This window comes from Chelonoidis abingdonii, chromosome 16 (assembly GCF_003597395.2).
Source record: "Chelonoidis abingdonii isolate Lonesome George chromosome 16, CheloAbing_2.0, whole genome shotgun sequence".
Lineage (NCBI taxonomy): Eukaryota > Metazoa > Chordata > Testudines > Testudinidae > Chelonoidis > Chelonoidis abingdonii.
The window spans coordinates 27,797,774-27,809,881 of NC_133784.1; the positions used below are offsets into that span (position 1 = coordinate 27,797,774).

Sequence of the window (12,108 nt, forward strand, 5' to 3'; positions counted from 1 at the left end):
CTGCCCCCACCCCACCCCACCCCATTGGATCCTTCCCCAAATCTCCACCCCAGCTCCACCTCTTCCACCAAGCACACTGCATTCCCCCTCCTCCCAGTGCTTGTCCCTGCAAAACCTGTTCCGCAGCTCAAGGGCTGGGAGCCAGGGGGAAAAGCGGGCATGCAGCATGCTCGGGGGAAGAGGTGGAGCAGAGGCGCAGTGCGGTGGTCTGCACCCACCAATTTTTCCCTATGGGTGCTCTGGAGTCAGCATGGAGTCAGCACCTATGGCTCAGGCTGCCAGTCTGTCCTGGGCAGTGGAGCATGGGCTTTCAGCTCTCCCCCCACAGGTGGCAGGGCTCAGTCAGTCCATCCTGGGCAGCAGGACTCAGGCTGTGAGCTTCCCCCCAACCCTGTGTACTGCCCCTAACTTTTCCTAAAAATAACTATGACAAAATCTTAACCTTAAGTATGATGAATGCGATTATTGTAGCCATGCTCATATTCCCATGGACTCTTGCAATCTCCACAGGCTCCCTCTTGGTGTCTACTAGGCACGGTCCTCCGCACTGTGGCCCGCCCCTTGCACTGAGCTGGGAGCGACTTACATCCTCTGGCCCAGCCCACCTCTAGCTCTTCGCTGAAGCAAGCCAAGTAGTGTGTTTTGTGCCTCCGCTGCCAACAGGAGTAGAAACAAACCGCTGCTGCGGTCGCTTCTCGGCCTTTGCGCTAAACCAGCGCACGCCCATCCTGCCCGCCGCCCTTGCACTTGACGCGCTCCTCCTCCCCCTTCTTCCTTCCGCTAGGCGCACACTCCGCGCTCCTACGCAGGAACCACCCTCCTCCCACGGGCACATTTTCCCAGCTACTGCACAAACACTTCGCACAGTCGATTTGTTTTAATTTACAAAAGTTCATTTTATTTACAATCCGGAGCGTGTTTTTTTTTAATATAAAATGACCTGGCCCTGCTTGACAACAACGCAAAAGGGTGGCGGTAAAATAAATAAAGCGCCCCAACAAACAAGGCCTAGTATGTAAGCCCAGATCCCTTTCTCCTGGGGAACAAAATGCCCCGCCGCCTGCTCCCCTCCTCGGGCTGGAGGGTTCAAATGCCAACACATGGATTTGACTCAACGGTGGGAAAACCATTTTACTCATCAGAATCCGCATACCCAGCCCGACCAGATCCAGCTGTGCCCCGGAGATACGATCGCCCGCATAACCCAGCCCAGTATAAAACACAACGGGAGAAAGGGGGTGATTGTATCAATAAGTGCCCCCCACCCCCAATTCAGGCAATCCTGCTACAGAACTCGTGGAAGTCCCTCTCCATAAATGTCTCGCTCTCGATCACATCGTCCTCGGAGGGGAAGTACTGCAAGCTCTCCTCCTGGTGCAAGTCTGCCAAGCCGCCACCGAAATACCGCAGCTGCTGCTGCTGCGAAGAGGGCTCAGAGTCAGTGGCGGCCGAGGAAGCGGGCGGAGACCAACAGGAGGAGCGAGAGTCCTCGGCAAAGTCCATCAGCGCCCCCCGGGAGTTCTCTAGCACCCCCAGGTAAGAGTCCATGTCCAGCGGGTCCATCTCACTGTCCGACCCGCCGCTCTCGGTGCCCACCGAGTCTGAGCGCAGGTGCATGAGCTGGTACTTCTCCCGCATCAGGAACTGGTTGGTGTTGCGGGGGGCCCGCATGCCCGGGGCTCGCTTGCCCATCATGTTGACGGGGCGCAGAGAGAGCAGCACCCTGGGGCGGGTTGGCCGGTAGCACCGCTGGGAGGCCCTCCAGTGCTGCTGCTGGTGGTAATGAGCGTGCGTCCTACCGCCGAAAAGCTTCCTGGAGAAGGTGGGGGTCCTTCCACGCCAGCTGTGGTGCCAGCGAGCTCTGCTGCAGCCCCTCCGGGGCGCTCCCTCTTGCAGCTGCTGCTGGTAGGCCTCCGGGACCTCTTCCTCCTTCCCAGCCCTGGCAGGTTCCCAAGGGGCACCCCTGGCTCCTGCGTCACACGTGATCAGCTCTTCTCTTCCCAACATAGTAACCCTCTCACATACTCCTTGCAGCCCTGGACAGCTGCCAACAATCACCAAAGAAGCGAATTCAATGTCGTCGTCGTCTTCTTGGCGTTTTCCCCCCTTCTGGGTTGGCTTGCTCGTTGCTGGTTTGTAAAGCACTACGGTTTCCCCCCAGCCGAAGGGGCTTTCCTGCTGCCTCTACCTTTTCACAATCCGCTCTGTTTTTTTCTTGACCAGAGCCCTTTTACAGTGCATAGCCTGGCTGAGCTGCTGCAGGCTGGGGGGCAGCTTGACCACCTTTAGGCTGCTGCCTAGAAGAGATTATCTCGCCTTCCTCTGTAGCAGATTGTTATCCCGGTGCAAACCGCCACAGAATAACAACTGCCTAGGACAGTGGGTGTGTTTGACAAAAGGAGAAGGGGAGAAGCAGGGAGGTCGCGTCGGACGCTCTTTGCCGCTGATTGTCTAGTTGCACAGCCCTGAGAACACAAACACACATCACCCTCCGGGTTTGGCTTGCTGACTCTTTTCAGTGCTTCTCCAATCCACACCCCCTTATGTACAGGACATGGAGCAGTCCAAAAGCACACACTGTGGAGGGGGGTTGTGCATCAACGAATATTTTTTCCTTCCCAAACCCTAGCATCGACATGCAAAACGAACATGCTGCATGCCAGGCAAGGAGGAACGCGTCGGCATGGGGTGTAGGTGATGGTTTTTGCTTCTCCCCCTACATTTTTTGCATTTACACAATATTGGTTTGGCCCAACTCCAGGCGAGTTATTCTGTCTGATTTCCATGCACAACCCTTGCCTACGCCCGGATTTTTTTTCGCAGCTTCCTCCATCTCGAGTTTGCCTAGGTTGCAGCGGATACGTAAAGTGCTTAACGGCCGGTGGAAGCGCAAAGAAGCGCTTGAGTGGCGTGTTGCTAGGAGGAAAACGGTTGGTGCCTGGGCAAGTGAATGCCTACGAACTGGCAGGAAAGACAGCTAGCAGGGGATGCCTGGGTCTAGCTGCACACTGCAGCTGTGTTTGCAAATGATTGATATGCCGGTGGTGCAGTGCATGTGAACTTTTTTCAGCCTTCTCCACTCCTTGTAACTCCTTGCATGTCCGGTCTGGGTGGCACACCAGCAATAATTGGAGATAGAGGAAGCGGCCATCCTACCACTGAAAGCTGAGAAAATAAGAGTGGGGTGGGTGATTGATCGTGGGCATTTTAGTTGTGGGTTCTTGTTTGTTTTTATTGGTGGACGTCCAAGACGTCCCCCTTCCCCCAACATCAGCTGTTTGGACTCCGGCAAATCCCTACATATTGCTCACGGAAGCTATCCGTTCTCTTCCCACCAGAACGATTCTAACAAATCCTGTACGTTTTACATCTCAGAAAAAGGCAAATGATTTTCAAAAATATCCCTAGGGCAAGTCTGTCTAACACCCTCTAGCAGGCCTGGCTCGGAGTTTGGCTTAATAGCTGTAGAGAAATGATCAGGCAGACCCGTCCTCATTTCGAAAGGTCCAGGATAAAATTGCATATTCGCGTTTACAAGGGGGCGGAGGGGAGGACTGGGGAGAATCCGTTCGCAAGGGACGTGCTGGACTTGTTCTACAGCCCTTGTTTACAGCCATCAGGTTTAGTCACCCCCCTGCTCTCCCCCCTTGGCCTGTAGGCAGACACAGACACCCTTCCCCCTTCTCATCAGCTTTTGAGGAAGGAGGAGGATGATTTAAGGGCGGTGTAAACAAACTGTCATCTCAAGAACTCTGCTGGAGTGTTCAAATAGTTAACTATTTGCATGTTGTTCCTTAATACAGTTTAGTAACCTAGTATATTAATTAAAATACTTATAGATTATGCCACGTGGATCTGCCAATAGCTGGAGTGCGCAAAATGATCCTGTTAGCCATGTTTGCACCTTTTGGCCACCCTTTGAATTTTTTTTTTTTTGTGTAGATATTACTGGCCTGATTTTTAGGGAGTGCTGAGCAACTATTTACTTCAAGAGGAGTAGTGGGCGTTTAACATTTGAAAATCAGGTCACTTAATTTATGCACTTAAATATGCATTTAGATGCTTAATTTTAGGAACATAAATTTGAAAGCCTTGGGCTTTGTATTTGAGTAGATTGTTGCCTTTATTTAGACAACTTCAAACAGCCATGTGATTGTTGGAGCATTTTGAACTTTAGTACCAGCGTGTGGCGTAAGAGCTGTTTAAAGAGTTAGCATTTAACTTTGTCTTCTTATACATGACGGTGACTTCTCTACTCTCCCCAGTCTTGAAGATACATTACTTACCACAAAAATAACTACCATGTACTTAGTCCAGCAGTCAAAATAATTTTCATTAGCATGTGGGCATGAATAAGGACAGCAAGATTGGGGTGGTTATAGACTCATAGGTCAGAAGGGACCAATATGATCATCTAGTCTGACCTCCTGCCCAAGGCAGGCCACAGAACCCTACCCATCCACTTTTATAACAACCCCTAACCCATGACTGTAGCTGCGGTGAGGGGAAAGAGGAGTATAAACTATACAAGACTAAAAGAGGAGGGAGAGAAAGATAAAAAAGATGGAGAACGAACAAAGATAAGCCAAAGGTACTTGTGGGAGAAGAAATGGAGTTGAGCAACAGGAGTAGAAAGTGAGGGTAGAATTTACCAGACACATGCTATGTTCTATCAAAGTTGACAAATATAATTTATTAATATTGTTTGAATACATATTATTTTAACTAGTAATTAGTTTTTAAATTCTTTAAAAACAGGAGCTAATAAAGAGTTTACTTTAACATAAGTGCTTAAGTTATGTTTGTCAACTGTGAGTTAAAGAAACTAGGACTGTCAATTAATCAGTTAACTCACAAATTAACTCAAATACATACTAATTAAAAATTAATTGTGATTAATCACACCGTTAAACAATAGAACACCAATTGAAATGTATTAAATATTTTTGGATGTTTTTCTACATTTTCAAAAATAGTGATTTCTATTACAACACAGAATACAGAATGTACAGTGCTCACATTTTTTATTACAAATATTTGCACTAAAAATGATCAACAAAAGAATAGTATTTTTCAGTTCACCTCATACAGGTACTGTAATGCAATCTCTTTATTGTGAAAGTATAACTTACAAATGTAGATTTTTTTTTTTGTTACATAACTGCACTCAGAAGAAAATGTAAACCTTTAGAACCTACAAAGCCACTCAGTCTTACTTCTTGTTCAGCCAATCACTAAGACAAACAAGTCTGTTTATATTTACAGGACATACTGCTGCCTTCTTATTTACAATGTCATCTGAAATTGAGAACAAGCATTCAGATGGCACTTTTGTAGCTGGCGTTGCAAGATATTTACATGCCAGATATGCTAAACATTCGTATGCCCTTTCATGCTTTGGCCACCATTCCAGATTACATGCTTCTGTGTTGATGATGCTTCTTAAAAAAATGTGTTAATTAGATTTGTGACTGATCTCCTTGGGGGAGAATTGTATGTCCTCTGTTCTGTTTTACCTGCATTCCGCCATATATTTTATGTTATAGCCGTCTTCGATGATAACCCAAACAAAAGTTCGTACACAAAGAAGGTACCAATGTGAGATTTCTAAAAATAGCTACAGCACTCAACCCAAGGTTTAAGAATCTGAAGTGCCATCCAAAATCTGAGAAGGATGAAGTATGGAGCATGCCTTCAGAAGTCTTAAAAGAGCAATACTCAGTTGCGGAAACTACAGAACCTGAACCACCAAAATAGAAAATCAACCTTGTGCTGGTGGCATCTGACTTAAATAATGAAAATGAATATGGGTTGGTCTGCTCTGCTTTGGATCATTATTGAGAAGAACCCATCATCAGTATGGAAGCATGTCCTCTGGAATGGTGGTTGAAGCATGAAGGGACATATGAATTCTCAGCACATCTGGCACATAAATATCTTGCAACACTGGCTACAACAGAGCCATGCAAACGCCTGTTCTCATTTTCAGGTGACATTGTAAACAAGAAGTGGGCAGCATTGTCTCCTGGAAATTGTAACCAAACTTGTTTGTCTGAGTGATTGGATGAAGTAGGATTGAGTGGACCTGTAGGTTTTAAAGTTTTACATTGTTTTATTTTTGAATGCAGTTTTTTTTTTGGTATACAATTCTTCATCTGTAAGTTCAACTTTCATGATAAAGAGATTCCACTGTATTTGTAATAGGTGAATTGAAAAATACTATTTTGTTTTTTACAGTGCAAATGTTTTTAATAAAAATAAATGCAAAAGTGAGCACTGTACACTTTGTAATCTTTTTGTAATTGAAATCAATATATTTGAAAATGTAGAAAACATCCAAAAATATTTAAATAAATTGTATTCTCTTATTGTTTAACTGCACAATTAATTTTTTTAATCACTTGACAGCCCTAAAAGAAACCCATTTCTAAAGACATACATCATTTAGAAGAGAAAACTAATGTAAGTAAAAGTCATAGTTGGTCATATTTATCTAAAAATGCAACTTCTGTAATTACACACAAGACAGAAGAATGTTATGGTAACATTTAGGCTTTGATTGATTTCTAAGGGCTTGGCTATACTTGAGAGTTACAGCACTGGTGGTGGCTTTACAGCACTGTAACTTACTCCCTATCCACACTGGCAAGGCACATACAGTGCTGTATCTCCCTGGCTACAGCGCTGCATGTACTTCACCTCGACGAGAGGAATAAAGAGAACAGCGCTGCTGTTGCAGCGCTGGAGTGCCAGTGTAAACCGTGATTAATCTTACTACGCTGTAACTAACCTCCGGAACCTTCCCATAATGCTTTTAAGTAAAGATAACACTCTTTGTTTTGTCGTGATTCCTCTCTTTGTTTTGTTGTGAACTCGGGGCTCCCGGAGCTGCTTATCTAAAAAAAAAAACACAGCTAGCTGTTTTGCAGTGAATGAGCAGAGGCAGGCAGGGGATCCTTTGAATGTCCAGCAGTAGTGTTCGCTGAGGAGAGAAGCAGCATGGTAGGCGGGGGAGGGAAGGGGGATCCGTTTCGGAGCAGCTGCTTATTCTGGTCTGTGAGGAAAAAACAAAGAAGGCTTTTGCATTTATGAATGAGAGAGAGGTGGGGGAAGGGTCGGAACTTGCAAGGCAGGAGCTGAACAGTGTCAGCTCAAAAATCATTGTCTCTGTCTCACCCACTCTCCCATCTCCCCCCTCTTTTGAAAGCATGTTGCAGCCACTTGAACGCTGGGGTAGTGCCCATAATGCAGCACTCCCAACACCGCTGCAAATGTGGCCACACTGCAGCACTGGTAGCTGTCAGGGTGGCCACACTGTAGCGCTTTCCCTACACAGCTGTACGAAGACAGCTTTAACTCCCAGCGCTGTCAGCTGCAAGTGTTGCCAAAACCCTAAAGTTCATTATTACATGCGTGTCTGTCATATTATTGTTTTAAAAAATAAAATTAGTCCATGAATGCATTTGAGGAGGACTAAATCCAGATTCAAGTATCAGAGGGTAGCCGTGTTAGTCTGGATCTGTAAAAGCAGAGAATCCTGTGGCACCTTATAGACTCACACGTTTTGGAGCGTGAGCTTTCGTGGGTATACCCACTTTGTTCAGACGCAGTAGTGGAAATTTCCAGGGGTAGGTATATATATGCTAGCAGCAAGCTAGAGATAATGAGGTTAGTTCAATCAGGGAGGATGGGGCCCTGTTCTAGCAGTAGAGGTGTGAAAACCAAGGAGGAGAACTGGTTCTGTAATTGGCAAGCCATTCACAGTCTTTGTTTAGTCCGAGCTGATGGTGTCAAATTTGCAGATAAACTGAAGCTCAGCAATTTCTCTTTGAAGTCTGGTCCTGAAGTTTTTTTGCTGCAGGCATGGCACCTTGTGTCTGCTATAGTGTGGCAGGGGGGTGAAGTGCTCTCCTACAGGTTTTGTATTGCATTCCTGATATCTGATTTGTGTCCATTTATCTTTTCCGTAGAGACTGTCCAGTTGTTGGCCGATGTACATAGCAGGGGGCATTGCTGCATATGATGCGATAATTACATTGGTGGACGTGCAGCAGTGAAGAACCGGTGATGTATGGCTGATCTTTAGTCCTGTGATGGTGTCGCTGTGTAGATATGTGGCAGGTGGCATCGAGGTTTGTTGCATGGATTTGTTCCTGAGGTAGAGTTAGATGGTATGGTGTAGTTGCTGGTGAGAATATGTTTCAGGTTGGCAGGTTGTCTGTGGGCAAGGATTGGCCTGCCACCAGACCTGTGAAGTTTGGATCGTTGTCCAGGATGGGTTGTAGATCCCTGATGATGCGTTGGAGGGTTTTAGCTGGGCTGGCTGTATGTGATGTCCAGTGGAGTCCTGTTGTTTCTTCTTGGGTTGTCTTGCATAGGAGGCTTCTGGTACACGTCTGGCTCTGTTGATCTGTTCCTATTTCCTCATGCGGTATTGTAGTTTTGAGAATGCTTGTGGAGATTTTGTAGGTGTTGGTCTCTGTCTGAGGGGTTAGAGCAGATGTGGTTGTACCTCAGTGGCTTGGCTATAGACAATGGATCGTGTGATGTGCCCGGGATGGAGCTGGAGGCATGAAGGTAGGCATAGCGGTCGTAGTTATTTTTCAATAGGGTGGTGTTATGTGACCATTCACTTGTTTGACCGTGGTGTCTAGAAAGTGACCTCCCGTGTAGATTGGTCCAGCTGAGGTTGCATGGTGGAGTTGGCTGGAAGTGTTGAATCGTAGTGGAATGTTTTCTAGAGTTTCCTTCCCATTGGTCCAGATGATGAAGATGTCATCCAGATTATTTTCCTAATTGTATAAGTCCACTCAACTCAATGAGTGTATTTGAATGAGCGGAAGTAAGAATGATTTTGGGCACAAGTTCTTTAAAGCGGGTGGCAAACTTTTTGGCCAAGGGCCATCTGGGTTGCAAGACTGATATGGCAGTGCCAGGTACGGAAGGCTAGTGCCTCCCCAAATAGCCTGGGCCTACACCCTCTACCGCCCCATCCCTTTTCCACTCCTCTTGCCCCTCAGAACCTCCACCCATCACCCCTATCCTTGTCCCCTCCAGGACCCCCCACTCCAACGGTCCCCCGTGACCCCACCCCTATTTCCAACTCCCCTGCTCCCACTCCCCTGACTTGGCCCCAACCCCTATCCAATCACCTTCCACCCTCTGCAGGCCCCCAGAACACCCAAGCCTATTCCCATTTCCCCATCTCTGACCCTATTGCCACACCTCCGCCGCCGACAGCCCCTCGGGACTCCCACACTTATTGCAACTCGCCGATTCCGTCCCCTGTACTCCCCCAACTCGCCCCCATCCAACTGCCCCCTGCCTCTCTGTCCCCTGACTCTCCCTGGGACCCTCCCCCGCCTTATCCAGCTCTGGGGCCTGGCCCCCTTACATGTGCTCAGAGCGCAGCATTGTTTTTTCTGGGGGGCAAACAGTCAGCACTCCCTTTTTTCCCAGCTGGCTGACCACACTGCCGCTCTGCTCACAGCGAGTGGGCAGCCGCGCGCCAGAGTGCTGCCATGACGGCAGCATTGTGTGTGGGGAGAGGAGAAACAACAGCGGTGGGGCAAGCTGTCTAAGTAGATAGGTAAGGGTTAATTATTAGTTTTTACTGGAAGGGTGAACAAAGGGAACAAACACCTAGACCAGAGGACCAATCCGAGAAAATGGATTTTTTAAAAGTTCGGGCAGGGAATTGTGGACTCGAGCGGTCTTTTTTTTCTCTCCGGCTGTTAGGTGAGAGCATCTTTCCTTCTATCTTCAAGTTCTTTCTAATTTCTGTTACAGTGTGAGTTAAAGGAACAATAGGTGATATTTAGTCTGTATTTACATGTGTGTATTGCTGGACTGGTTTAAATTGGCTATTTTTGATCAGACTTGTATTCCCTAATTCTTTTAAGCAAGAGACCTGTAATTGAATCTTAATGCAGTGGGATAATATATATTATTTCTGTAATTTTCCTTTCTTTTATCATAAAGTTCTTTTTAAAACACCTGTTGAGGTTTATTGGCTATTTCTTCTGGGTTAAGGCTACCAGAAAGGGAGGTGTGGAAAATTCTTTCATGTTAGCGTAGTAAGGTTTTGATGCAATCGCCCTTAGAGAAGAGGTTGATTGGACCATTATGTTTAATGTACTCACAAGAGAGTTAAGTACTGCATCGCGCCAGCCCCAGGGAGGGAAGCTGGGAGATAGAATAACGAGGAGACAAGGGGGGAGGAACTTGTTTTCCCGTTTGAGATAGGAGACCCAGGGGTTCTGGGTCTTGGGGGGTCCCCCAGGGACGATTTTGGGGGGCTTCAGTGTACCAGGCACTGAATCCTGGTTGGTGGCAGCGAGATCAGAGCCAAGCTGGGTATAAGCTTGGGGCGAGTTTCATGTTAAGCCCCCAAATTTTGGATGCTAAGGTCCAGATTTGGGACAGAGGCTTTATCACACAAGCCTCCCTGGCCGGGAGTTCAAGAGCTGGGCAGGACAGTCCCGCGGGCCGGATGTGGCTTGTGGGCTGTAGTTTGTCCATCTCTGCTTTAAAGCACTGCACAGATGTTAGCTAACTACACCTCTACCCCATATAACACAACCCAATATAACACAGGTTCACGTACAACGTGGTGAAGCTCTGACACTGCTCTGAGCAATGTGTTAAGGGTGCCAGGCCGGGGCCGGGGCCAGGGCCAGGGGTTGGATAAAGGGCAGAGGGTCTCAGGGGCAGTCAGGGGCTTCCCTCCAAGCTCTAGGAGGCAGGAGCTGTGTGTGGGGGGGCAATTTTGAGGGCCTCACAGTCCCACAGTGGCCCGGATTAGCGGGAGGGAGGGAGCAGCCCACTCTGCTTCCCTCGCCCCAGCCCCAGCAGTGTTGCTCGGGGGAGGGAGCTTGGGGGAAGGGATCCCCCCTGCACTCACCAGCAGCAGTGGAAACAGAGCAGGCTGGCCCCAGCCCGCTTCACTCTGCCAGCTCCCAGCCGCAGAGCTCTGCTTCCCGCTGCCGGTGAGTGCGGGACTTTTCCCCAACTCCCCCCCCAGTGACACGGCTGGGGCTGGGGCTTGGGCTGGGGCTGGGGCTGGGGCAAGGAAAGTGGAACAGGCTAGAGCCACATCGCTCTGCTTCCCACCACCAGTGAGTGCGGAGGGCGTCCTTTCCTCAACCTCCCCACACTCACCAGCGGCGGGTAGTGGAGCAACCCAGCCCCAGCCCGCTCTACTCCGCCAGCTCCCAGCCATGGCGCTCTGCTTCCCGGTGCAGGTGAGTACGGGGGGGCATCCTTTCCCCAACCTCCCTGCACTCACCGGCGGCGGGAAGTGGAGCGCTGTGGCTGGGAGGTGGCGGAGTGGAGTGGGCTGGGGCTGTGTTGCTCTGCTTTCTGCTACATGTGAGTGTGGAGGGCATCCTTTCCCCAACCTCCCTGCACTCACCGGCAGTGGGAAGCGGAGCAGCCCGGCCCCAGCCCGCTCTACTCCACCAGCTCCCAGCCGCGGCACTCTGCTTCCCGCCGCAGGTGAGTGTGGGACCTTTCCCCAACCCCCCCGCCCCTCCAGTGATATGGCTGGGGCTGGGGCAGAGGCAGGGGCAAGGAAAGTGGAGCATGCTGGGGCCGCATCGCTCTGCATCCTGCCGCAGGTGAGTGCAGGGGGATGTCCTTTCCCCAAACTCCCCGCACTCACCAGCAGCAGGAAGCAAAGTGCTGTGGCTGGGAGATGGGAGTGGAGCAGGCTGGGGCCATGTTGCTCCGCTTCCTGCTGCTGCTGTGAGTGCTGTAAGGGGGTGGGAGCAGGGGGGTTGGGTAGGGGGTGGCTGGTTGGTAGGGTCCTGGAGAGTAAGTGTCAGGGACAGCGCTTGTCGGATTCTCTGGAGGGACAGGCAATGGTAATCAGAGAACGGATGCAGGGGCAATGCAAGTCCAGTAATAACGCTCAGATTCACCATTAATTGATAAGTTTGTTTTTGTCTAACTGAGGAAGCCCGCCTCTATCGGTATAATGAACTTTGCATGAGGGTCCATATTAACATATTGTTGAAGGATTGATGCCTCCATCAATGTAGTCTTTCACAAGTACGGAATAAAATTATTTCTATCTCTCTCTCTGTTGCCAGTTCTATCTGCTCTCTT

The 12,108-nt window shown here is 48.9% G+C and overlaps 1 protein-coding gene across 1 annotated transcript in view; it reads left to right on the top strand.

Annotated features, from left to right (window-relative positions):
- Nucleotides 1-1,274: 1,274 nt before the first annotated feature.
- The window catches only part of IARS1 (isoleucyl-tRNA synthetase 1), a 217,765-nt gene continuing 206,931 nt past the window's right edge, over nt 1,275-12,108 (top strand). Inside the window, exon 1 of the mRNA XM_075072949.1 lies at nt 1,275-1,536. Coding sequence (XP_074929050.1) covers nt 1,317-1,536 — 220 coding nt within the window. The 5' untranslated portion in view covers nt 1,275-1,316. The remainder of the gene's footprint in view (nt 1,537-12,108) is intronic.